The sequence below is a fragment of the Polyodon spathula genome, chromosome 20 (assembly GCF_017654505.1).
Source record: "Polyodon spathula isolate WHYD16114869_AA chromosome 20, ASM1765450v1, whole genome shotgun sequence".
Lineage (NCBI taxonomy): Eukaryota > Metazoa > Chordata > Actinopteri > Acipenseriformes > Polyodontidae > Polyodon > Polyodon spathula.
The window spans coordinates 1110983-1138698 of NC_054553.1; the positions used below are offsets into that span (position 1 = coordinate 1110983).

The 27716-nt window shown below is 40.7% G+C and overlaps 1 protein-coding gene and 1 non-coding gene across 2 annotated transcripts; one reads left to right on the forward strand and one right to left on the reverse strand.

Annotated features, from left to right (window-relative positions):
- Window positions 1-9352: 9352 nt before the first annotated feature.
- On the reverse strand, window positions 9353-12565 carry LOC121295388 (protein Wnt-11b-like). The gene is made up of 5 exons (XM_041219940.1): window positions 11923-12565; window positions 11484-11719; window positions 10908-11185; window positions 10507-10799; window positions 9353-10242 (listed from the first exon to the last, which is right to left on the reverse strand). The coding sequence occupies exons 1-5, from the start codon at window positions 11994-11996 to the stop codon at window positions 10068-10070; spliced, it is 1056 nt and encodes a 351-aa protein (XP_041075874.1). The 5' UTR covers window positions 11997-12565; the 3' UTR covers window positions 9353-10067.
- A 3218-nt stretch (window positions 12566-15783) lies between these two features.
- On the forward strand, window positions 15784-15855 carry trnap-agg. The gene has a single exon. It is a non-coding gene; the product is annotated as a tRNA-Pro (tRNA).
- The last annotated feature ends 11861 nt before the right edge of the window (window positions 15856-27716 follow it).

Here is a 27716-nt window from a genome sequence, read left to right on the forward strand (position 1 = left end):
GAAACAACAAAACATACATACATATTACAAATCCAGTGCCACAAATAATAGCGTGTTCAGGATGTGCTGTTCTACTCTTATGTTACGGTTCAGAAAAGACACTATTTACACCCCCAACCCATGATTACCCCAGCGGCCACAGCTTGCGCAATGGCTCTATTTACACTAACTATGCTGTGCTTTAAAATGCATCTTCCTTCACTGAATGAGTTTAAAACCAAGGCAGCCTGGCATTGTAACTGCCTAATTAAAGCCTCCACTTCACTGAAGTGTAATGATGTTCTTCAATATTCTGTTGAATGGGTTTTTCTTCTATGCAATAGCACGCTCAACAAGGACAGTTAGCAATCCCCACCAATATGGTGGGACACAGCTGTCCTTCAGACTCACAGTGGTATGTCTTGGTCTGCAGGGTCCAGAGGAGCAGAATGTGTCCCTGTGTCTCACGGCTGCAACCCAGCTGGGATGTGACACTAGGGTGGCCCCTTGCTCTGAGCTCTATTTGCCAGGGCATGCTGTCTCCACTGCTGCTGTCTAGCTTCTAGATGTCTGTATACACTAACAGTTTGCCTTCATTGCGGTGATGATGAAAGCTTCTACCTAATTGCTATGGAAGCAGACCAAGCAACTGGTTAGTTTTATAACAGTAAGCACGTATGAACCGACAGCAGCACGCGGACAGCGTTTGATGCATGTCTGGATGCACAGCCTGCTAAATGACATGCAGGAGCAGTGGGTTATGAGAAATAATAGTGGTAAGGGTACCCAATAGACCAGAAGAGGACATCCGATTCAATGCTTTTCATTGAAGCAAAATATCGGGGAAATAATCCACTCGAAAAAACAGTCTCCAAGAATACCGGGATGCATTCGTGAACTGGCCTGAGCTTCAGAACATTCTTCAGCACTGTGTATGCTTTCCTCAGCACATCATCTCTGTTTGATCACATGACCATTTCGCCCGATTCATAACAATATTTAGCAGCAACTGCTTTCAAATTTTTATACAGCTTAATCACTTATTAGCAACTTTATCTTGCAAATCTCACAATAAACAGTCAAGGCGTGGAAATCAGAAATGATCTGCCTATAGCAAAAATAAATTTGCCACATTGTTGCTCATACTTTGTATGGTTATCAGTAGAGTTGCGTGCATTAGTAACCATAACTTTGAAGAGTCAATAATAAGACTGAAGTATTAAAAACAGACACAGCTTTCAACTTTGATAGCAACTTGGAATGTTGTTGAAAATAGAAATTTCATTTTTACCAAGTTTGAAACAGCAAGAAATTAAGAACACTAGCAGAGTTCCTCCCAACATTTAAACAGACCCAAGTTCACAGAAAGTGCACCGCAGTAATGTCTCGCTCGATGACAGTGAATGAACACTGCTCTGAAAGAACATGCTAAAGTACTGATGCCAAACACAGCCCTTGCAATACTGGAGTTGGTTTTCAAAGGGTTCACATACCAAGCACAGTATTTAATCAAAGCAAAAGCACATTTTATAACATGTTCCAATTAAACATTTGTTTTTATTCTGCTTAGATCTGCGTTACTGGGTAATCAGAGAAGGCTAGGAGTGGGCTAGGTATCTCAGTAGCTACATGTAATCGTATTAGATTATATACAGAACAGTGATACGGTGACTGGCTTCTGTACTGCAAACCCACAATCAATTTGGGCAGTAGAAACTTCTGTAGACTACCTTGTTTCTATAATTGAAAACTAATGGTCCCTTTTCATAGAATTGTTTCCTGGTCTGGTTTACCTTGCCAGAATCTAAAATCGAATGCCCCTTGCACAGAAGTTCCCAAGGTTATTTTAAGAAGCTTAAAACAGAAAATTACTGACAGGGAGGGATTTCCTCTTTCCAAATCATATTTTTTTCTGTTTTTCCCCTAGCTACATTCAGGCAATGGCAGGGCAAAAACTCTCCCATTGTTAGCATTGCCAAGGAGCCCGAGTGAACTGGAATTTGGAGTTTGTTTGCACAATGGGAAACTAATGATTTTGGATTCTCAGGGTTAAGTGGTTTCATAATTTAAAAGACAAATCTGTTTTGACAGCAGAAGGCACAATAATGCAGATGCCTGTACTCATGTAAAATGAGTCCTTAGCTTTTTCTAATGCATTTATAAGTATTTTCCCTTGCATCATGAAACATATTCGCTTGTTTGCTATGTCTACTCTGTTTGTAGCGGCTCTTTGGATGGGATTATATTAACAAGATGTTGCATGCATATGGATCATTAACTGTGTCAATATTTAAAACAAATAAATCAGACTGCATTTGCCAAAGAAGAACTGAAGCTAACTAAAGAACCATACAGATGTTTTTTTTTTTCTCTAATCTAAAAAACCCACAGCCAGTGCTGTGTAAAGTTAAGAATCTGCTGAAAGATTATTGGTTGAACCCTTTACCCAATTGTCTTTAGTGTCAATGCAGCGGAACTACAATGGCAAATCTGTACCCGGATACAATGATTGCAGAACAGCAGCTGCAATGTAAATGGTAAGTGGTAAAATGGAATCACACAGGAAACAGTTTCTTTTATTGATATTCTCAATGGTATCACTATACATTGGTGGTACACTGCATGAAATGGCCATCTCAGTACCATTGTGCTACAGTATCAGAACCACTCTGCAATACTGCTAACCCATTGAGTTACCATTGCTAGCAATGCTGTCCTCTGCTAACGATTCTACTAAGGCATCTTCAAGGTAATACATCGCTTTTATTTACACCGGTATTTAAGTGGACCTTTTTCTTCACTTTTATCCCAATCAGTTGATTATGTTGATGAATAATCTACCAGATCCACAAGCCAACCACCAAAGATTACCACCAAATAGCAATTTATCTTACTTTTAACCTTAAAAACATTATAAATAATTTGAAGTTTTTAAAAAGCATGGTCCTTCTTTACCGCACTGTTTTTCTAGTAACCCCAATATTAACATAACATAAGATGATCAGACTCACCAGGCTCTGCTATGTAAGTAGTGCTGCACTACGACTGCTGTGCAGGGGCTCGCCTAAGACTAATATATCTCTGTAATTTAGCCATTTGGACTGCATTTCATATGCTTGTGACTGCTGAACTCTGTTTGACACTTTGAGATGACTGTCTGAAACCTTTACAAACTGCATATTGTTCTGTGCAATAGTGTAGCGCTGTCCAGTGCAAACACATTAAAACAAATTGAACTAATATAAAGCTGATATAAATTCCTCATGCATACAGTATGCCACACTTGTCATTATTCACTTAAACTCAAAGGTACATTCTGAAGAGCAGGCACTTGTTTTGGGGTGCCTCCCTCCAGGTATGTAGAATTGAGGGAGCAGAGAGTGTCATCCTTAGAACACAGCTATTCATCAACACAGAGGCTCTAAAGCACAGCTACTAAAGCAATCAGAATGCAATGTTACCAGGCTAGCACAGGCATAATCGAACTAAACTAAAAACTGGAATATTGTCAAAATCAATTGAAAAAAAAAAAGTTTTTATAGAGGGTGTGCTAAAGGACACACTGGTAGTATATAACCACAACAACCTTGTTATGAAGATGGACAGAATGGTTTCTGCAGCGTGCACCTTTTGAACAATTCATTAGCAAACCTGTAACTATTTGGAATTCATTATTAGTTTTTAATAGTGATTGGTGGCTGACTAATCAGAAACAGGATGTTTTTGTCTCTTTGTCGTAATTGGTTTTAAAGACCAAATCCATTCAGACAGCAGTAGCAATTAACCAGCAACTCTGACTTCAAGAAACCTGTGCAGCTGTCCAGAGGGTTTTGAGGTCAGAGATCTCTGTCGTGGGGTGGTCATTAATCTAGCGTGTCATTTAACTGCCCTCCTCCACTGAGCTGTCCCTTTCTCCCTTTGTAGCTGCTGAACAAAAAAGCTGCTGCCCTGTAGAAAACAGAAGCAGCTGTTTGTAGTGAAGAACTGTCACACTTTGCTTTGTAGAAAGGGACAGGTTTGCTAAGTGTGCATCGTCGCTCCTATGTATGAGAATGATATAAAACATGTAAAAAGAGAAACGTCTCCTTTACTTATTCATTCATTTGATCCTTTCGATCAACGAGATCTGCAGTATGTATCTATCACAAGCCTCATGTAGACATGTGGGGTCTTTACACAGGAAGTTAAACACTTGTAGACTCATTGGCACTTCAGCGAGAAGCAATCAAAGAATAAACAATCCGGAAAAGCAGCTCACGTGAAAGAACCGTCATTAACACAACCTTAAATAAATTGTTTGATCCAAACACCTGTTTGCAAAAATGTGTAAATAATGTGCTTTAAAGAGAAATCCATATGATGCCAAATACCATTAATATTACCACTGCTACTTCTAATAATAATAATAATAATAATAATCACAGTGATAATTGATAATGATGCTCCCTACCTGCCTGTCTGTTTACCTATCATACTAAATAGTTGTTCTAGGGAAGCTCAGTGCTTGTGATCCCTGCCATAAAATAAACCATGTAACCTGAGCCAGCTAATCAAAACAATTAGCAGCCTCAGCTCAAAACATGGCTCTTTGTTCAAAATAATGCAGTAAGTGAGCTGCTGTTCTGCTCCCTATGGAATAGATGAAGGCTAAGACACATGGCAGGAGCTTGGCAATGTGTGTTACTGGTGCTGCAATCCGGTGCACACCATTGCAGATGCTCTGTCTCTCTGCCTGATTGCATGCTCCCAGTGGGCTCGTGTCCGCGACCCTTGGGGGACATGAATTGAATCTTGTTCACAATTAGTTAGGGGACTAAGACAAGAGTTACGAATTTTGATAAAAAAAATGCTTGAAATTACTCAGGGACAGGAACTGGTAGGGGTGTGGGGCTCAGACAAGAATGGATTTGCTATTGTTTGTATGTTTTCATGTTTTTGTGAAAGACTTTTGACCAAAGCAAAAAAAATGTTAAAACAGTAGCAAAGGCCAGAGGTTTTGTTTTTGTGTATTCTAATCCTAACCCTAACCCAAAGCCCAAGTCTCACTCAGTCTGTTTTTATAAAAAACATTGCAAATGTGGATTTACTGTTCAGTGAGCTTCAGCACACCTGTGCCCAGCTTTGTAGGTCTCCTCTGCCCAACTGTGAGTTTGGGACTTTTCTAAAACTGTGAGCGATAAATATATCTGTCTTGCTGCAAATCCACACTCACCCTCAAATACTTGACACCTACGTGCAAGACTGTTTTCTTAACCTCCAAATCTTATGTCAGAAGCTCAGAGACAAAGCCTGTCGATTTATCCTGTTAGCTACACTTTCTCATGGGCCCAGATGAACGGACCCTTTTCATTTTAGAAATCTGTCTAGAAGACCTTGTGGGGGTTATTCTTACTAACAGATTTAACAGGGCCCACACATGCACTCATAATCTTGGGAAAGGATGCACAAACGTGTCCAGCTACAGTATAAATGCAGAAATGCATGACTATGTTGTACTGATTCATTGCACCCATTGCAGCACTGTACTAGTACACTTTAAAAATAGAAAGCCTGATTTTTCTGGTGTGTCCTATGCTGGTCAACAAGACTCCAGGTCTCATGAAGACACCTCTCCTGCAGTATGTGTGCAATGCATCAATTTCTCCACAGCCAATGATGGATTGTTTGGCAAGATAAGTTAAACTTCTGGTGTACAAGCATACAATAAGCATAGGTTCTGCATTAGGCAATAACAACTATATGGCTCTGTTTGTATATTTCCGATACAGTTGTGTTTTCTAAAAGCTAGTGATTTGTGTTTCATGGTTTAACCCTGTCCGAATCGGTTCTGCCTACTAGTGTGGTTCCAGTCCAGGTTCTATTACAAGCAAGCTCTTAGTGTAATTTCCACTCTGCATTGCTTGCCTGCTCACTGAATATTTCCCTCATCAAGCTGTTTTTCGCACCTTAGGCTACAGAGCAGCAGTCAGTCCACAGTATTGCTCTGACTCACCTTGCCTGGTGTTTTAATGTACGCTACACCATTTAAAAACTGTCTCCAGTGCAGAGCTTTATACTGAGTGTTGTGATTAAATAGATTTATAACCAGAACGGAGCCTGGGGTGCGTTGTCATTGTGGCTGCATATAAAAAGGGCCCTGTCTTGGTTTTTAAATGAAACTACTTGCAGTATGTGATTGTTTTTCCATAGCTTTCCCATTAAATAGTTATATACACTGAGAGAAGGGCTGGAAATACTTCCATAAGGAGCTCTCTTTTCTCTTAACTACATTAACTACTGATACAGGCACACCTACATCGCAATATAAAACATATGCTTCCATTGCTAATCCTGCACAGCAGAGCGGTCAGAAGTGCAACTTTACTTCTCAGCTTAATGCTTTTTTTTTTAAGGCATATTACTCTAGCTAATAAAACCCAAACCAAGCCCTTTGTCATTCAAGTGACTGAAGAGGTCAATTCATGCACCCACTCTTTCCAGGGACAAGTTTCAACCTTCTTTCAAGTTCCTGATGTCTATTCAAGAACCTAATCATTTTATTCTCTAAATTTATAACCATATTTATAGCCCCCTGAAACACTAGTGTTAGAACAGGAGCCAAGGAGAGGTCTATCTACGGACAGCCAAGTACTGTAAATGCTTTTCTGGATTGCCAATGAAGAGATAATACTCGTAAGATTTGAATCTGTCTGCTGTGTTAATAATCAGCACTGGGAGTTACTGAGTACAGCAATCACCCTGCTTTTCTCTACTGAAATTGAAATATATTCCTCATTATCTGCTTTCATTATAGGATGCAGGTGTATTCTTTTTTATCACAGGAGCGAGTCTGTCAGAGATAAAATGTCAATAGTTAGCATTGAGAAAGTCTGTGGATAGCCCTGCCATTAACATGTTAAATTATTACATTATTCAGGAAACAAAACACCCAGCAATAAACAAGCAAGCATGTGTCTTGGAGTTTGGGTTCATTGACTGTTGATCAACGGGAGCATTGTATGGACCAGGTGCAGATGTTCTCCCAAAGGTTCATCAGCTTTACAAAAGGGGTCTGAAGATATCGGCCTGTCTTAAGGAATGTTTCACCAAGGAATGTTTTTTAAAAGTAAATACATTAAGTTCACAAAACCTGTTTAAACTGTTTTAGAAGAGGTTAGAAGCTCCTTTTTTTAACATGAGCATGTTCACAAAGCACAAGGTCTTCAATGACTTAATGCCATGACCTGCTAGATTCTGAAAGCATTGATACCCTCTCCATGTACCTAAATAACATGTGATCAACATGCATTTTCAACAAGTGATGATCGTGGATTATCCAGTGTGAACAGGACATCAGTTCCTTTTGACTTGATGGCTAATACTGCCTAATTCATTCACTACCAAAGCCCATATTTAGACATCAAAACACATGTCTTGCTTTGACTATATTTGGGAAGATACTTCGTTTTATTTCAAATGCAGCATTCTGCTGCAAGGATAGCTATGTATGTTTCAGTTTATACAAGGACTTTTAATAGCCTTGTTTCTTGAAGGCAGTAGAGTTTTCCCATGCTCAGCTGTGCCACGCCAGATGTCAGAACAAACTTTTAACTTGACACTAACGAGAACTGCCCAGCTCTTAGCTAAGACTTGTGGAAATGTTGACAAGCCTTCTTCAAACCTCCAGTGGCACACATAGGAGGTCTCTGGGTTGCACACTGAAGCTCTGTGCTCAACACTGGAGTGCTTAAACTCCCTTCCTTCTATCAGATTGCTTGGCTTTAGTGGGTGCTTACGCAGAATACATTTTCATTTATCATCCTGCCAAATCGTTGCAGATTTCATGCAAGTAAACTAAATTAATATATCATTGTGTCAAAATGATCCTCTGTTTTCCAAATCAAGCACACACAAATCCCTGGATAAACGAGTATTAAAGATAGCAATGAATGTACATCTGTGCATGGATTGGCTAACAGAGCGAATAACATGATTGTTTTAAAAGAATATTATCCATGATTGTAAGAAATGGAAAGATTTTAAGAAAGAGTAAGGTTTTCTGTAAGGTATTTATACAGATATGAGCTTTAGCAGTATCACTAAGAATGTATTTTAACTGCATATAGTTTAGGAACAGATTATAGGAGTAATGCATTTAAGATAAAAAAAATGAATAGCACAAGTGTCATCTGAAATATTTAGCACCCCCGCCCCCCCAAAAAATAAAAAGCTTAAAACAAAATATAAAAAGCCTATTATTTTTATTAATATGACTCATATGTGTGTGTATCTGCAACTTACAACTGACAGCTATGGTTTTAACATATTGTATCAATAAAAGCTGTAATGCCATATAGAGTAAGAAGCTTTTTCTCCAAAAACTGAATCCATAATGAAAAGAAACAGTCTATAAATTCTCAGCAGCCCACTCCCTGGGTTTTTTATCAGTGAAAAATGAAGCTTCTGGGCCATGTGCAGTGTTGAGTTACTTGAGCACTTATTCCCCAAGCCTGCCGTGAAGCCTACCATTCCATCACGCTGTAAAAGCAAAATAAATAAAGCAGGCGTGGATTGTTTCTGGAATAATAGTGGAGGCAGCTTCTCCGGAACAGCATGGTACTTATCGGCTATGAGAGCAGCTAGTGGACTTTGATGACCTTCATTACCAGAAGTAATGTGGTGCCTGGGTTCTATTTGTCATCCCACAATTAGATATCGTCCTCTGGCCCCAGTGATGGTATTTTTCATTGTTGGTTTAGAAACCGCAGCATGGAGACCCACAGAAACACTTGTAAATAATGTACTTAAAGAGGTCTGTCATAGAAGCTCAGATTCTAGACTGTCTGTATATTTCCAGGATCTTCACATACCCAACCCTCTTGGTGTTTATATTTGACACACCAAGCTGTGAAAAAAAAAAAAAACACTAATTGCGGATAACGAAGGGGAACTGATGAAGCATTCCATATTAGATTCCATATCTCACAAAACAATCTGGTAATACGATCCAGAGGGGGAATGAAGCAATAAAACCTGGATTTGTAAAGGTGAGCACATGGGAAATGTTTTTTAGCTTATGTCCAAGGGTGGCCTTTTTGGTAAGATCACTCAAATGTATCATAAGTAATTTTAGCAGGTTTTTTTTGCCAAATATGTGCACCCCCCCCCCCCCCCCAAAAAAAAAAAAAAAAATGCACACCTTTTTGCAAATAACAAGATTTTACAAAACATGTATTTATTAGAAAATAAATAGAAAATGACAACTTTTCATTTTCAAACTCCAGTTTTTTTTTTTTTTTTTTTTTTTTTTTTTTTTAAAACAATAGGATCTGATTTATAAGACAATATCTAGTTAACAGTACAAGTACTAAAGTGTTATACACAGTAACTGCTCAATTCTTTGCATTTTACAATAGCACATTTCTTTCACTTGTCTATGGTCTCGTTTAAGATGGATGCACTGGCCACTTAGAGACATGGATCTCCATTAGGGACAGTTTCTCTTAAATGTTTAGTTAGAGGAACAATTGCACAACTGGTGTAATGATGCTTAAAAAACCCCCTCTTCGATCTGGTAAAATAAAAATCCCCAAAGCTTGCACAGTTATAGGCACCCGGGAGGGGAGGAGGGGTGGCGCTTGGAGTCTTTTTGTAATTCAGTTCATGGTTTCCATTCAGTCCCTTTCACCATTCCAAGAGGGGCTTTCTTACTTCTGTAGCGAGACAGCCAGCCCTTCTACTGCTCTCAGTCAATCACGTCCAGCCTTTGACCCGTATCGGTCTTCTCGTTCAAGACAAAGTCTCGACTGAACCAAGACATAGATCTGTCCAGGTGGAACATCCGCAAAACACTGATCAGCCACAAGAGATGGTTATTGAGCCCAGAACAGGGTCTAATAAAGCCGCTCCTCTGTGTCACCTCTTTGCCAGTCCTCTTTCACCAGCCTTCCTTGCAATGTATTTTTGGCACGATGTGGAGGACGCATTACCAGCGTTGTCTATTAGCGTTCAATAAATGTTTCAGAAGCCATAGCGCTGACAACCGTCTATCTTTAGAAACAAGTCTGTGTATAGTGCTTTTCCTTCACGGTCTCGTGAGAGCATCCCTGTTATTTGCACACGTATCTCTCCACGGTCCTCTCACACTTCTTGCAGGTGACGTAGCAGCACCAGTGGTACTTGCACTGGCAGCGCTCCACAATTTTCTCTGTGTAAGCGTTGTATCCTCGGCCGCAGCACATCAGATTACAGCTGTCACTGCCATTGGACGTCTTGTTGCACTGCCTGGACGGAAAAGAGCCAAAACAATTAGACTTAAAAACATGGACATTCACATGTGCATTACTTAATCAAATTCGGCAAAAGACACGAGAATGAAATCGCAATGTTAAAAATAACTGACTACAAAATCTAGCAAGGCACATATTGGGACAGTCTGGTTACGAGTTTGTTTATTATTTGTGGCAGTTATTGGATGTTTTTCCCCCAATGGAGCAAACATTTGCCAGCTCCGATATGGTATATTTAAATAAGCCACGCCGTGCACACCTGTCCTGTGTCCCGTATGAGCCCTGCTTGTCGTTCTCGTTGCAGTAATCCGGGGAGCTGACCAGGTACACAAGCTCGCTCTCTCTCACGGGCCTGATGTCCAGCTCGCGTGGGACCAGCTGCTTCCTGGTCCCAACGTGGCGGTGGATCACTTTGGTGGCTGCCAGGTATTTGGACTTGAGGTCTGCAGCGACATCACTGAGATCCTGCAGGCCTTTCCAGCAGGTTTTCACGGAGCAGGAGCCGGACACGCCGTGGCATTTGCATTTGGTTTCCATAGAGTCAATCAGAACCTGGGAGACAGAAAAAAAATAGTTAGGGTGTGCAAAAAAAATAACACAAATAAAAGGGTAATAAATGGTTTATGGCGTTTTAAAATCTTCAATGTCGACACTGCTTACCTGTCTACCAACAGCGTTGTTGTGCAGGTGCATTAGTTTTGTAGCCTGCGAGCCTGATCGGCTCTTTTTCATGGGCGCATCGGAGAAAGCCGACCCCATCTGCAGACCGTAGCGGAGGTTGTCCCCGCAGCCGCCCCACCTGAAGTCGGGCCCGGCCTGTTCCGCAGGAGCGGGCCCGCAGGAGCAGCTCGGCAGCTCTCCCGACGCGCAGGCTCTGGAGATGGAGTGACTCACTGCGGCAGAGGCGAGAGCGAAGACCACCGCAGACTCTCTAGTACCTAAGCATCAAACAAACAGCGTTAAGTATGCAGAAAGCTCCGATACTTTTATTTATTTATTATTATTAACATAACTGCAAAATGATAAAGCAAAAGTCTACCATAATGGTAGAACAACATTTCATGTTAGATTTCGAAACGTCACATTTTTCAATTTTTCGTTAAGTGAAAAACTACAAAGCGGCATGTAAAACGTAACATTATTTCAGCAAGTTTCATACGACTTTATGAAGTAAGTTAACGCTATACACACACAGCGTAATTCTTTCTACTATGAGTAAGCCGGGTCTTATTGTACCTTTCTCCAGGTCGGGGGTGAAGTAGGGAGCATGCACGATGGAAGAGCAGTTCCACCTCATATCGGAGAAGGTTTTCTGGCACGCCAGCTTGGTCTGTTTGGCGGCGTGGACAATACTCTGCATCAGCTCCAGGTTCCTCCTGCAGAGCTGCAACTGATCCGGGACAAGCCCGTCCAACAGCTTACAGTGATGGGTCTGGTTCCAACCCACGGAGCTGCCGTTCACTGTAAGACCGCTGCACGAACAAATGCAAGAAAACACCACGTTAATATCGTTTAAGACATTGCACAATGCAGTCAAGACACAATACACTCACAGCTTTATCGTCTTTAATTAAACAAAATAAATACAAAGTGATAGCTTTTTAAATCGTGCAGTATAAATGTTGAAAAAAAGTATAACATTTTGCCGAAATAAAACACAGCAATGTATACTTACAGCCAGTGTATAGCGCCACAATATTCTGAGTTGAGAAGGACTGTTAGCATAACGATGAGATTTCTCATTTCCATTTTTTTGGGAGATGGGAGTAAATGTATGTTGAAGATCTGCTGTCTCTCAAAAATAATTCCAAACACCTAAAAAAAAATTATAATGTGTGTGTATTACGCGTGCAGAATGAATGTGCTGCTTTCTTTCTTGTAATCCTTGTCACTTCAATAATCCAACGCAATGTCAAAAAAAAAAATCTTCCAAATTGTAGAATCCAGTAGAAATTCGGTGCTGCGGAACATTTTTTTTCTTCTCTCCCCACGTAACTTTTCTAAAGGCTTGCCCCAAATTAATGAATTTACTGGCCTCTGCCCTCTCTTTATACACCTCGTCCCCTAGCCACGCCCCCTGAATGGAAAGGGGCGATTCTCAGGTAAACGCTCCCCAGATCACAACATCAATGCACCGGCTCGTACTAATGCCTAGATCACTGTCACTTTACACCTCGATTCCTACAGTGATCCTGAAATCAACATGTGAGTCTAGACTCGCTTAGAAGATGCCAATCCACTTGGTAAACATAACTTTAATTCCTACAAACGTTTTGAATTCAAAGACTTCCTGAATACGTAATGTTGGCCCAATTCACCTTAACACACTGCACTTAGATACTGAACGGTGTTAAAAACCTTTTTTTCTAGAAGATAATCTATGACAACATTCACCAAGCTTTGTCTATCGTACGCTATTATGTATATATATATATATATATATATATATATATATATATATATATATATATATATATATATATATATATATCTATCTATCTATATATATATATATATATATATATATATATATATATATATATATATATATATATATATATATATATATATATTGGACGCTGCGACGCATTAATTTTGTAACAGCATCGGACAATATATATCTTTACTACCGCAATGATGGCGTTCCCTGACGTAATTTTCATGGTACCGTTAATTAATTGAACGTTTTTATGCTATTAATTTAGACTAAATTTTATACTGATATTAATTTTATTTGATTATAAAATTTTTATTGGGAAAGGGTTATGCAATACCATGGTACCTGGGGGGGGGGGGGGGGGGTGGGGGGGGGGGGGGGGGGGGGGGGGGGGGGGGGCCAAGTATTCAGTAATACATTCCAAAAGTAAAAGTATTTTAAAATGTCTTGTTTTCTTTCTTTCTCTTCCTGGAGTTACTTAGCGGTCTTACCCCCGGCAGCCCTGCCTCGCATTAACATACACATTTAAGACCGTCAAAATTGTGTTAGACAAAAGATTTAGAGGTGTAAAGACAGTTGCAATCCTTTTGTAAGGTTTTAATTTTCCTCATAATATTTTTACGCACAAAAGAAAGAAAGAGATAGCCCTCTAATGAATTACCAGAATGGGGGCCCCCCCTGCCTCGCATTAACATACACATTTAAGACCGTCAAAATTGTGTTAGACAAAAGATTTAGAGGTGTAAAGACAGTTGCAATCCAAGTGGCCTGGATTTGAAATTCTTTTGAAGTTTCCTTTGAAACGAGAGCTTTGCAGGCCACAGATCTGCATACGAATGGAGTTTAATAGAGATAAACATTGGGTGGCGCTGCCCTTTGAAAGGACCAGACAGGCAGCATCCTTTTAATATGTGAGCAATGGTATATTGGTAACAATCTGATAGCTGCCCACTGCTTAACTTAAAGTAAATGTCATTCATCATGAATTATTATAGTGGGCTTCAAACCACGTGTTTACAAGAGGTACTACTACACATCCTTACTAAACCTGGTATCACTGCCAACCGAGAAGCCAAGTTCTAAACAACACTTTTAACTATTTTGCAGCAGCTTTCCAGAAACGAACCCTACGTGTACCACATAATGGCTGGTGTACACATTTTGAGTTTTCTTTTTAATACATGATTTATTTTCCCTTCATAGTCGGTCTGATTTTCCAAATGATTTTTTCCCCACTATTGTAATACCCTTTTTTTCTCTCGTTTTTAAACCCGCATACACGTTGTTTTATTGTCGCAGTTGTATTGCAGTAGCAATTATCAGGTACGATCACTTTGCTAGTTTAGCATAATGAAAGCATAGACACGTGTGCCAAAGCACAGTGAATCCATGGAATGCATAGGCTATTAGGTCAAAGTAAAATCTATTCATCAAGTCATTTTAATTAACGAAACAAACGGTATGGTGTATCATAATGTAATCCCATGAGTGAAAGCCGTTTGGATAACAGGTAATGATCTTTGCACAAGATTTAGCTCCAAAGTGTCATAATTAAATAATCTCTTCTAAAATAATCCACAAACATTCGCCACCAAAGAGGCAGGAGAATTTCAAAGGCTAAATGGCAAACAGAAACAATCTATAATCTCATGAAATCCCGGTTCGTGAGGTCTTGGAACTCCTTCAACAGGTAACCGGTTACTGCTAGGATTTTGTTTTAGGGATACGTGTTATGAAAAGATGTTAAATTATGTCAAGACATTTTAATTCATTGTCTCTCTGATTCAATAAAACCAAATCTTGGCTGGCTTGTGGGTATTTTTTTCCTCCCAATAAAACAGATTGAGTTTTTATTTTCCAGCATTTAGAAAAAACATTTAAAAAAAAAAAGAAAAAACGTGCACAGCGTTACTCCATTCAAATCGAAACTGTTGTTTCTAATGCATTTGATTAGTTGTAACTAAACAAAAAGGCAATACCATAAATGAAGACATTATGAGAATGTCCAGAATATTATTTATTGTATTTGTTTTTAATAATAAACTTGCTCTTACAAAAGTTCTAGTAAAAACATAGTAAAGTACAACAATTCATAGTGAATGTGTGGCAAATAGTTGTAGAGCAAAGAAAACTCTAGTACATTAAAATAGAATTATATAAACATTGTAAATAATATTAAATGCATAGTATACCAAAATCCTCATTCACGTGGTAAATCTTTTCAATGGTGTCAAACTATAGGCATTAGCTGCTTGATGCATGGTGTAAATAAATAATACATTTAGTAATAGCTGCAAATGTGCCATTCAAATGCAGGCATGCATGTACTGCAGCATATCGACTCGAAAGAGCCAAGCAATTAATCAACGTCTATAATACTTTACATATTTGAGGATTAAACGCGGGTAACCCCAGCGCAAAAACAATAGGCTAGCTAACTAGAAGCATTTTTACAGTGGGGGTGCTGAAAGCCACCGAGCAAAACGGTAACCCCTGTGTATTGTGGAAGCCACACATTCGGTTGCTATTATGTTAACAGCTTGTTTAAGTTTTAAATCACAGCTTCAACCCCAGTGCTTGCTACAATTCCAATAGTTACAACATGCTTACCCCAAACCGCGCAGGGCAAACAAATACAAAGCAGCGTATAACGTCTTTGCACTCGAGCACAGACAGAAGGCTCCAGACGTGGAACTGTGCTGCTGGTACCAGTACACGAGGGATGCACCTGATCTAGCGCTTCCACCACGCCGCTGTGTACGCGTGTTATTAGCATTGCACTGCAAGCCGCACACCCACTTAGCAGGATTTGAGATTAGCTGAGTTTAGCGCGTGGTGTCGCTGAAGAGTTTACAAACAAACCCGATACTCTTTTTTTGGGCCATTTTCAATAACCGTTCTTCTTCTATACATACACACTCCCGTCTAATGCGGTCCACGCCTACTAAACGAGTCTGATTGGAACCGCGTGATTACAATATCCCTAATCCCGTCCCTGCTATGACAGTCAGCGCGGACTGGTCTATTATCGTTTGTATTCCACGCATTTACTCGTTTGGGTGCGCTGACAAAAGCGGCCAGCAGAGTTCGGACTGCATCGGCTCGTTGGTCTAGGGGTATGATTCTCGCTTAGGGTGCGAGAGGTCCCGGGTTCAAATCCCGGACGAGCCCTCTAATTTTTAATTTTAATACATTAACCAAGAAAAAAAAAACTATTAATTAAACGCCATCATTTTATAAATAAAAGTACATGTCACGAAAATACAGAAGTCCTTTACATTCTGGAAACATTATTTTGTTTGTTAGAAACGAGTTGCATTGCACATTTAGGTTTCACTGATAAACAACAATACACTGGTAAGTTAATATAACTGACACAAACAGATTAGCACTCTTAAAAAAAAAAAAATAAATAAAATACGGAAACATTTTCTGCATATTGGCAGATTAAAAGATTGTTCATTGCCCTATCAGAGTTAGTTTGATCATTAAAAAAAAAACTATTGCTCTTTCGATATGAAAAGTGTAACCATGCAAACAACTGCAGCGACAGTAGTGTTACTTTGTAACTACTGTTTGCTATAACTGGAGCATGCGTTCAAATTTACCGGAGAAAAACCACAACGTGACCATTTACCTTAACGCTAGTCTGCAGAAATTAGCCCGGTGTTTCTATTTCTGTTTGTGGTCTGTGTGCACGCGTGTTAAAAATAACTAATAAACAGGACGATTGCAGTTGATTGAAGTATTTTTAAATTAAAAACGATATATATATATATATATATATATATATATATATATTATATATATATATATCATATATATATATATATATATATATAGTTTTAAATAAATAAAACAAAATCTTTCCACGTACGCAGTGGCTCAGGAGGTGCGGTATTTGCTAGGTATTACACTTTTTTTTTAAAGTGGCATACTCGTCTCACACTCACACTTGCACCCACAGAACATGCAGTTGCTAAGTTGTTTGCCACCTGTAAAAAGCGAGCCCCCCCTCCCCCCTTTACACTCCAGCTTCACAAGCGCCTGGAATATCGACGAATGATTATGATGCATGAAAAGCTGTCATCTTATCACCTTGCATCGTGTTTGACTTAGTCACCGCTGCCACTGTGAAAGGATGCGCCCAGGAAATGTACTGGATTTAGTTCTGATCATTCCAGTCTGCGCAAACAATCTAACACATTACTGCAGCAGCACACGCTAGACGCAGCTACTGTGCAGCTCCCGTTTATAACACCAGTTTAATCAGTAGTATTTACTGTGGCATACAGCTGTTAAATTATAGGGAAGTGCAGCATTACATGCCTATAAGTAAAGCATACAACACTGCGGTAACATTCTGTACCACAGTTAATACCAACGCTGTGTAAATGCAGCTTAATTATAGAAACAGTTAGCATTGGGGGCGACTTTATTAGTGACGCCTGAGAATCTGTAATTGTGAAATTGAAAGTCTGATCCACAATTATCAGGTAAGACTACTTTGCTAGCTTAGCACAATGAAAGCATAGACACGTGTGCCAAAGCACAGTGAAGCCATGGTAAAGCAAAGATAAGCATTGTAGAGCACACCCAGGTATGGTAAAGTATATTCAGAAATACTGCAAACCAGGGTGAACTCTGGGAAATGCATGCCAGTATAACCATGGGAGAAGCATGGTAAAATAGATGCAAAAACACAGCAAACTTTTTTAATGGGTCTGACAGTAGTCTACATGTGAGTCACTGGGCTGTATTCACAAAGCATTCACCCCAAGTGATCAGCTTTTTTTTTTTTGTAAGCATATTTGCTACTGTTCCTGAACTGCAAGTAGGAGGTCTCAGGTGAAGCTCCCAGGACACACGCATCAAATGTACAAAGCAGCTATGCTGGTACTTGTACATCTTTCACTGAGATAAAGTGCTGTGTTCCCGTCTCTAGTCAGAGATAAACCTGATGCTTTAACTCCGGGAATCTACTACTGCAATCGCTGGCTTTAATTTGATAAGTTTCACTTGACTTCTTCTTATGAACAGTTAGCTATGAGGGGGTCCTAACCCCCCCTGTTTATCCCGAGGGGAATCACCCTCCACCCTGAGCATGTGGTCCTGTGTTTCTACCCAGCCATTGTTAGGGTGTGGATACCCCAGGGCTGTGGAAATGCATGGTAACTCAGGGGGCAGTAAATAAGATTTAAACAAGTTCTGTGCGCAATGTCAAAATGTGCAGCTTAGGACTATACATGCACGTTTGTCGTTGAATTTACTCATGTGCTGTCCTATCTATGGTACAGTAGTGGTTTCATAGACAATGCATAGCTGATGTGTGTGTTTGGAACACCAGTCCTAAGCTTTCTGTGGTGTACCTTGTAAAAGAATAACAAAGAATGGTAAGGCTGGGCTAACACCTAATATCTGTGAAGAAGGTATTGGTAAATGCAGAAGTACCATGCAGAACGCTGGAGGGGATAGGGAAATGGCATTGTCTTCATTATACTGTGCAGCGATTCCCTAGTTACTGAGACATGTATATTCAGGCTTCCTGCTTGCTGTGCACTGCTGTTACTACTCTACTGTGTTTACTGCACACCAAATGCAACGTGGCAGTGTGAACGGGGAGTGTATTTGCTGTCGAGTGAAAGTGGAATGTATGCGTTGTTTACTATGTTCTTGCTGCTGCCATATCTTTTCTATTCACAGATAACCTCCTGATGCAACATGCAGGGGGAGGAATTGGAATTCCAACAGAATCTTATGCTTTCCTGGGAATCTTACTGAAAATTGGGTGGGATCCTAGCAGCAAACAGCTGTGTCTGGCTGTTGGTTTGAACGCTGTATAAGGATGTCTGGTATCTTTCATGAACACTTATAAGGTGCACAGGGTTTTTTTTCAGAGCATGCTAATACAGTGCTGTATGAGCAGAGGGTTAATTACCGCTCCCCCTGTTTGGATTACTTTTTCTTCATTCCTCTCACAGCTGGGAGAAGCTGGTCTAATCCTCTCCTGTGCTCAGCTGTTTATTTAACAGGCTCCCTGGAAAAGAAGTACCCTATTGCTATCTTAATTACTGTTAATGAGAACATTAGGGGAGGCTGTGTTGGAACATATTGAGGTTCAGGACGCCTGCAGCCAGCCTCAATGTTTATAGAGGAGCAGGCAGGGGGCTTGGTGTGTAATTTGGCCCCTGCCAGTCTGATGTGACTGTTAATTAGGATCTTTGAGTGGATATACCGACCTGTTGTTCACACCAGGCCTCTCCACCAGCACCTGGCTTAGCAAAGCTCACTTTTTAGATGAGATTATTTTTCTAGTATTAAATAAATTGGTCCTACTTTGATGTGTATGTATGCAATCTAGGGCTCGTCTGACCCTGCATTCTGTGCTTCCTATAATTCACAGGGAGTGTGTTTGTCTTTGTAAACACCGAGTGATCCCTCCTCTAAGAAGAAAACAAAGCAACTTATTTTTCAAACAGCGCAGGCTTATTACATTGTACAAGCTTGATGTAACTCAGCTTGAAAATTAACCTTTCATCACGCAGCACACAGCCCATTAACCATCACACCTTGTGTGGTAGTGCTAGGAGGCAGCACCTTTTCCAATGAGTCAGGGGATTGTTAATGTAGAAGGTCAAATGCTTGACAGTTATTCAGAACACCTGCAGAATAAGCAAATTATATCATCACTGCAGACCCATATAGAACTCTAGACTGCATTGTTAGAGAGACAGCTCAACTCAAAACGGCAGAGCAGTAAATTAACCCTCAATGCCATTCCCATCTATAGAGCCACTTAGGGCTCTAGTCTCCACACTTTAAGGACTGTTTTTAAGCACTGTTTTTTTTGTGGGTTAAATAAACTTAAAATAATCTTTTAATACCCACCCCCCCAAGCCAATAAAAGTTTCCAAATGCAAACTTGGTATAATTAATTCATTTAAAAGGGCTTAAAAAACCCCACAAACAGTCCTTAACAAAACATTAAAGTTGTATGAAGATAACCTGAAAGCCAGTTGTGTTTGGGGGTGGGGGTGGCATTCCATCCCACGCCCTGCTTGGTGGATGCAGAGTGCAGTAGATGAGGGAGTGAACAAAGGCGACAGCAAGGGGGTGGAGGACTTACAACAGGGAGGGGTCTGTGAACATGACAACCTTCCCTAAACAGTGTGACTACAGGGAGGAAAGACCTGGAGTATTGGGAGTGGGGGTGAAACTTTCATAGGGGCTCCCTTCCGAGCTGGCTTTGTGGTACTTTCTAGTGGGGTAAAACAGGCTTTTACCTTAGGTTATAGTCGAAAAATCATATATATTTTGATCAATTATATATATATATATATAGATATATATATTAATCTATTTATATGATTAATATAACTCAATCATAGAATAATATATATGAAAAAATTGTTAACCTTAAACCAATTTGTTTTTAACTGATTGACTTTTAATAAATGAAATTGTGGACTCAAGAGACGGGTGGAAATATAAAACAAACTAAGACATATTCGCCACAATGTCCAACATTTCTTGTTACAGGTTTGTTTTAAATCATTCTATCTGGCCAGGTCGTATAAAGGACCTAAGAGGTAGGCTCTGTTCTTAGTAAAGAGACCACCACAGGAATTCTCCAGTCCTGAATTACAATACACAGTGTATATGACTTCAAGCATGACACACTGACCAGAAAGAGTTTACAAATGTGCAATGCTCTCTGAGTTTGCAGTACCGGCAAGTAACTTGCCTTTGTTCTTTCTTTCTTTCTTTCTTTCTTTCTTTCTTTCTTTCTTTCTTTCTTTCTTTCTTTCAATCCCCTCACCTCTACAGCACCAGGATAAATAATGCTATACTTATCACTCTGTACAATGCTGTAGATGCTTTGTGTTTAAGTTGCTTCGTATGGATGTCTTTCCAGTAGCCTGTGAAGCAGTAAATGGTAGCCTTTGGCTCTAGCCTTCCAAGAGTTCCTCAGCCCCAACTCTTTAGGGTTGCTTGCCTATTCACTAAAGCACCATTAAAAAGTTAAATGGTATATCCTTCATTAAAGGAACCTTTCCTTTGAGCATGAAGTCAATTGGATATGGGGATCCACATGTGTTTAATGATCCTGATAATTGACCCCCCTTTTGTCCTTTGTCCTCTATGTTTTCAGTCCCTAGCCCAGCCTGAATGGCTCCGTATTGTTAGGTGGGGGCAATAATGGTCATTATCAGATGAAGAATTTTCATGAGACCTCTCTGTGACCTGGTGCTGCTGGAAATTAAATGAAGAGAGGATTGAATCTCTGAGCCCCTATTTCCCTGCTCCTCTGTGCTTCCTAACAGAGTTCAATTTAAGATGCTGATACTGCATCTGCCTGTGTGGATGGCCATGGAGCAGGAAAGCTGTCTTTCTGCAGGCTTGGTAACACGAGCTACCCTTTTATTGGTCTGCTTTCACATCACGAATCAGATGGTTTACCAGTATACTCACAAAAGCGCTTTGCCTCGGCTCTGGACTTCAAGAGGAACCAGTAGTAGAGAACGTGGCTTTTGTCAGTCCTGTCTATTAATACTGCAGTTTAATAAAGAAAGAGGCTGCCTTGAAGCATTCTGGTGATTCGTTCTGCAGCAGGGGGTGGATTAATAAGCTGGTATTACTCGCTGATCGCCGCGCCTGTCTCCTGAAGCTCTGAGTCACAGAGATTCCATATCTTTCACCGTGGATGAGAGAGCAGTGTGGCTGTTTGTTGTGGCTTCTCGCTCTGTCTGCAGTGAGTCGGGTAGTGGTGCTCCCAGCTCTCCAGGATCTCTTGATGTGGTGGGACGGTACCCGAGGGGGCTCACTAACTTCCTTCACAAAGATCAAAATCAGCACAGAGGATTGCATGCCGAGACAGAGCGGGGGGCTGATTACATTCCAGATGCCGGTGTTTGTTTGAAATTCAGGGTGTACAAGATTAGCTGTCTGCTAAAGGGATGACTTAACCATTGAGCACACTGTGGCTGCTCACTAGTACCAATAAAATGAAATCCAAACTATTCCCCAGTATGAAGCTGTATTTGTAACTTCCCTCCAACATCCTTCCTCATTTTCTATTCCCCACTTAAAAAGACAAACCACTCCCCTCAGAGATATCCCCCCAGTATCACTACATTGCTTGTTGCTCCTTGCCAATCCACAGTGACGTGATATATGATGCTTTTATGCTGGGTGTGTGTTGAGAGGATTACCTGTATCTTATAAAGCTCCAGCTATGTGTTTTTGTTTTTTTCGATTACAGGCTGCTGCCCAGGATGTATCCATCTCTATCTCTGTCTTAATTAGCTGAGCATTCTTTGTAGAAGCCGTTCTTATCATTCTCCAGGAACTAAGGGACCTCTGGTCCCCTTTGGGTGACTTTTCCAGCTAACCAGGTTTCATCCAACACCAGACAACAGACTGAAAGGTAGACCAGCCAAGTATAGTGCAGCATGCATTTACTTTTATTTTATTTTTTATTATCAAGGCCAGATTTAGCTAATCTTCCTAACCTTAGGCCATTTAAGGGAAAAACTCCAAATTGACCCTTGTTGTCCTCTAGTTTAGACTGGCTTACTCTGATTGATCCAGTCATTTGGGTGGCAGATCACAGTTTATTGGCACACAGAGGGGTTCTTCAATGAAGAGTCGAGTCTCTGAGGTGTTTTCAGCTCTCTTATTTCTGTTTTCAGGATTCTAGTCCTTCACAGTTAGTATGTTCTTTACAGATCCCCTCCAGAGATTCTATCTTCCACAGCCCCCCCCCCCCCCCCCCAACCAGCTGCAGATGACAAGCTGAAGAAACAACTCCCACTGGCAGGCGGTAGCTATCAATAACAAACCTGCTTCATTATCTCTGGGGCTCCAAAAGACAAAGAGGGGAATCCCATTCACTAGGGCCTCAGACAATTTGTATTGTTTAAAAGAGAATCACCAAATATATAACCCTTTCTTCTTCAAACAGACGTTCAGTTTTTACTCCCCCACCCCACACACAGTTTTATTGCGAATAGAGAGAGGCCCGCAGAATTCTTTCACAGGGGACGGCTGTCTAGACAGGTATGGCTGTGTTGACCCACGTTGATATATGGCTCATAGTGGGGAGCTGGAGACGGCAATTCTATTTTTTTTTATTTGCATACAGTTAGTCTCTGTGCTTCTAGCACTAATTGGGGTGCAGGAAGACACAAAAGTAAAAGTGGTCTCCTGGGTAGATGCAAGCTGCCCAAAAACCATGCTGACTCCTGGGTAGATGCAGGCTTCCCAAGAACAATACTGACCTCCTCCTCACTAACTGTAGAGCAGTCATTTCTGTTTACCTCTGCGTTAATTCTGAATGTCTTCTCTAAGAAGTGTCTGTTGATCACAGATGCAGTAGTGCTCACCATCTCTGTGCAGCTATCTGAACCAGTTTTGTACAGCACACACACACAAAACAAGCAGCTTTCCTAGGAAGATTCGAAATCAAGTGTTCCCCCTTATTGTGAAAGACAGCTTGATAATAAACTGTATGCCCATTGGTTAAGGGTTTGGGGGGTTAGGGGGGTCCTTTCAGTAAAATCCCACTTAAGGGAAACGTGTGACAGTTTTCAATAATGATTAGGGCTGTGTTGTTCATTTTACATAAATGTTGAATTGAAGTGTGGTTTTAAACTGAGTGTTGGGTGTCTCTGTATCTTTATGCAGCTCCTTTGACATTAAATACTTAAAAAAAAAACCTGAAATTCAATTGAGTTTTATGTGATGGGAATGTTGGTACAATGTTGCTTGTCAGACGTTCTTTTTTAAGATGACCGTTTTTGGTTGTACAGCAGTACTAAGCCTTTCAGCGAAGAGAAAGTAAAATCTCTCACGCTTCATTATCTTCGAAAGGAGAGAGACTGGAAAGCTCACTGTCATGTTTACTCAAAGAGGCTTCGTTCTGGGAGCGCCAGACAGAGATGCAAGGTCCGATTACTCCTAAAGGCTGCTTTCTAGATTCCGATAAGGGCTCGCTGCACACTTGAGAAGCCGTGGGCCTCAGCATTTAGCATTTAGCCGACACAGACAGAGCTGTGGGATTTTATCAAGACCACAGTTTATTTTCTTGTCTTAGTGCAGAATGCCGCAGTGTTGGCCGCTTTACTACACCGCTGCGGAGACGTTGTTGGAATGATAGTGCTGCTTAAGGAATGATATTGACATGGTGTAATTGATATTTTGGGCTGGTAGTAATTCAAACCATTCTTTAAAACCCAAACTACAGCCCTGCCTCTTAATTTGTAGTTGCTACCAACTCTTTGATCTCACACAGCTTTATAAGGAAATCTGGCCTGTAATAGGTAGGGCTGGCTTGTTAGACCCAATGCATTTATTCTGCTGTTACTGTAGCTCCACAAATTGACTTTGTTCCCATCCTGAGAATTGTCAGGCTTAGGAGGATTCATTGAAGCAGACTATCATTAATGTACTGCCCCCAGCACTGGGCTGGACACAGGCTCTTTAAAGGACATGAACTTACATGTTATCTTAAGAGTTTTACTTAATGAAGCTTTACTCAAAGTGACAACACACATATCCAGGTTATGAGTTTGTGCTGATAATTTGCCATTTGTAAAATGAATCCATTGGCCCATGTTTAGTACTCGGTTGGACTCTAGATAGCAGTATTTTCCCCTGTGAACAGCCTTTTGTCTTTCTTACAAAGAAATAGTTTCATTCTCTGTGCTCTCCATTTAGTGTACTGTTAGAAAACTCAAGGTCAGTGAAGGGACAGGAGTTTTATATCTACGGACTAGGAAACTTATATGTGAAGTTACTTAAAGTAAATGCATTTCTGCGTGTTTATTTCCAGGTTCCCGTTTTTTGCGTTGAGCATTACTGCTCCCAGGTGCAGAGTGAGATATCTGCTGGAGAGCTCAGAAATGTGTGGTGTGTGTTTGAACCTTACATACAGTACGATTAAAGAAAAGAAAAAAGGTAGATGTAAAGCTGGCATGAATCAGTTTTAATTCCGCCTATCAGAGAAGAGTGACACAGTGGTTTAGTAAGTGAATTGATGGACAGTGTGTTGAAGCAGAGCTCTCTTTACAGTAAGTCCTGTCCCAGCTGCTTCAGGGCTGGAACATCTCATTGTAAGTATATGTGACTGTATTCATAAATAGCAAGCCTGTCAATGCGGTCCAGTTTAATGCATTTTCTGGCACGTGAATTGCCCGTGATGCACAATAAAAACCTACAGTTGCTACATGATAGCAAATTAGAACCAAATAAAGCACAGTGTAAATAATTCTAATAGCCATATTCATTTTGTGCATATTTAACACGGCAAGCACTGAAACAAAAGAGGTGGGATTTTGACAGGTTTATATAAGGTATATTGCAGGAAAGCATAGCTTTGGGTTTAAAGGGAAGTCTTCCCACGACAGTTAGCACTTAGATGGTGATGATGATGTCTGTGTGGGAGGGGCAGGGGGGGGCTTGATGGTGATCAGGTGAGTTCTGCAGTTTCTGTGGTAACACACAAACTTGAAATGCATTCTGCAGTATGGCAAAAGAAAATAAAAAATCAAGGTCCGTTCCGAATAAAGGTATAGAAATACTGAAAGATACTTCATAAATAATTACAGCAGTACTAAGCAATTACTTTTGTCATTTCTTATATATATTTTTTTGGAATTTCTAAATAAATATTTTGGGAAAAGAATCAGGCAATTCAATATTTTCTGATGGGAATGAACACACAGTAAATAAGAATCTCCCAATCAAACTTCAGATACACTGTAACTGATACCATTTCAGTTATCCCATTAATTCCCTCTGCTACTTACAGGGTAATCACATCAGCTGCTTATCTCTTCTTTTACAAAGGAGAGCAGGTCTTAATGGAAACAAACAGAAAAATCACTTCACATTAGTGAGATATAAAAACAGATAGACATCATAAGCACACTAAAACCTGAACGAAGTGATCAGAGTTTGATATGCTAGAGAAGCAGACCCCAGTGATGTCTTATACAGACAGTATATTCTGTTTCATTTATGAGAAACTCCAGCTTGTCACAATGTGTGTCACCAGAGCAGTCTTGTGTATTTCAAGCGTTACCCATGACCTGGATATTAGATTTTACAGCAACGATCACAATTTCAACAACATGTTGAAAATCACACAGCAGATTTGTTTTGACTATCTGCACAAATGGCAAAATTGTCTCCCCCTTTTTAACTAGAGACCATTTTAGTTCTTGGTGTGCATGTATCCTTTCCTGGCTGCCTGACACCTGTTAGTCATCTCAAAGCCAAGCGTCGATTCCTGTGTGCCCTGGACCCCACATGGGGGCTGGGGTTATAGGAAAGGAATGTGTTCAGCTGCAGGAGGCCTGAAGCCTGGGCTCAGCTGACCAGCCTCGTGCACTGCTAGGGGTCTCAGTTCTCTGGGCTGCTGACCAGGGGAGAGTCAGCGATGAAAAACCAAACACATGGTTAGCGTCAGGGAAGATCACACAGGCTGTAAGTGGATAGCTTTCAGGACCTCCAGAGGTATCCCTGCTTTTAAGTCCGACAATTAATAACCGAGACGCTCCTCTCCCGTGACAGGTCACCACAGTGACTTCTGTGATCTGCGAAGCCTCAATCTCTGATTGTTTTTGTACCGTCTGTGAGGGGCGTCTATTTTTATCTTGCTTTCCTTTGCGGAATTTTGCTTGAAGGTACACACAGCCCATGCGTAAGTGGCCAGCCGAGCTGCAGGATCGTCTGTGGTTACATTCCTGTCCTGCGCGACACACAGAAAGTGCACTTACCACAGCAGAGCTGATGATGTACGCAGACTCCCATCCACTAAAACAAATGAAGTGACTCTCGGATTAGAAGCGTCCGTTACAAGAGGGTCAGAGACCTGCCACTTTGGACACATAGCTGGCTCTTTCAATAACGAAGTAAGAAGCAGTTAAACTGTAAGCCAATGAGAATGGACCTTCATTGCCAAAACCACCTCTCACTCATAGGAATGTGTGTTTTGTGCTAATTTATACAGATATTCATCTCAAACTATTCACCTTTGGGACTTTTATCCCACTTTTTAAACATAAAAAAATCAGCCTTTCAATCAACATAATAATATAAAAAGCAAGCAAATTAAACTGCCTTGTGTTTATTTCTAGTTTTCGAAGCATTAACTTTTGAAAAGCTCCTTTGACTTTGCACTTGTTTCACAATAGGGCTGTGCATGTTTCGTGTACAACACATTCGTACAGACGTTAATTTGCTCTCATAATGATGCCTCAGCAATGGCATTAGTAGCTTTCTTTTACACAGACTATAATGCAATCACTGCCTAATCAGAGGATCAGAGTAAAGAAGTCCACAAACCCCAATTAGAAGCACTAAACTCCGGTCCCTTACCCATTTGTAAATTATAGCTAGCCATAACAAGCGACATTCATCTCATTAACTAGTGCCCTTGCATCCTTATTCTTCCCCTGCCTCTCTGTACCCAATGGCTGTCCCTATGAAGGGCTAATCTTTGATGTGCCTGGGTATCCTGACAGGATCTGAAGCAGGGTCTGGAGGTGTGAAAATGCTCTTCTTTGTGAGCTGAGTATCAGTTTGAAGGTGCTAGACTCTTGTATACTACCTGCCTGCCCTGTGTTTACTGTTGGCAAAGCTTTTTAATGCAAATGCCTCTTTAGCTGAAACCAAGAAACAAAAGAGGAGTTATAAAACACATGAGTAAAGCAAGCGGATTGTGGCATCTTTAGGCCAGCACCCCCAGGCCTCCAGGGCTCCACCTCAGACCCATGTTGAGCCTGGGAATCCACATGTTGAGACATGTTTGAACAGCAGCGAGAGGGATCTTCCGCACACAGCATGCTGTCCCTGAACCCCAATACCCAAAGGAGGCTGAGGACCTGTATTCAGGACATGTAACAACAACAACGCTGTGTGATCAAGCAACACCCCAGTTAATGGCAAGTGGAATCACTAAATTAACCCACTGGCTTTCAAGGGGTGCCTGTAGAACCCAGAATCCTATCAGCCCCCTACAGGAGCAG

Bases quoted from the DNA above. Each gene is read 5' to 3' on its own strand.
- LOC121295388 (XM_041219940.1), bottom strand. From the start codon at position 11,996: ATGGAAATGAGAAATCTCATCGTTATGCTAACAGTCCTTCTCAACTCA. The intron at 11,720-11,922 runs GTAAGTATACAT...TTGTTCGTGCAG, and splicing joins TGTGGCGCTATACACTGGCT to CGGTCTTACAGTGAACGGCA. The intron at 11,186-11,483 runs GTACAATAAGAC...TTTGATGCTTAG, and splicing joins CACCCCCGACCTGGAGAAAG to GTACTAGAGAGTCTGCGGTG.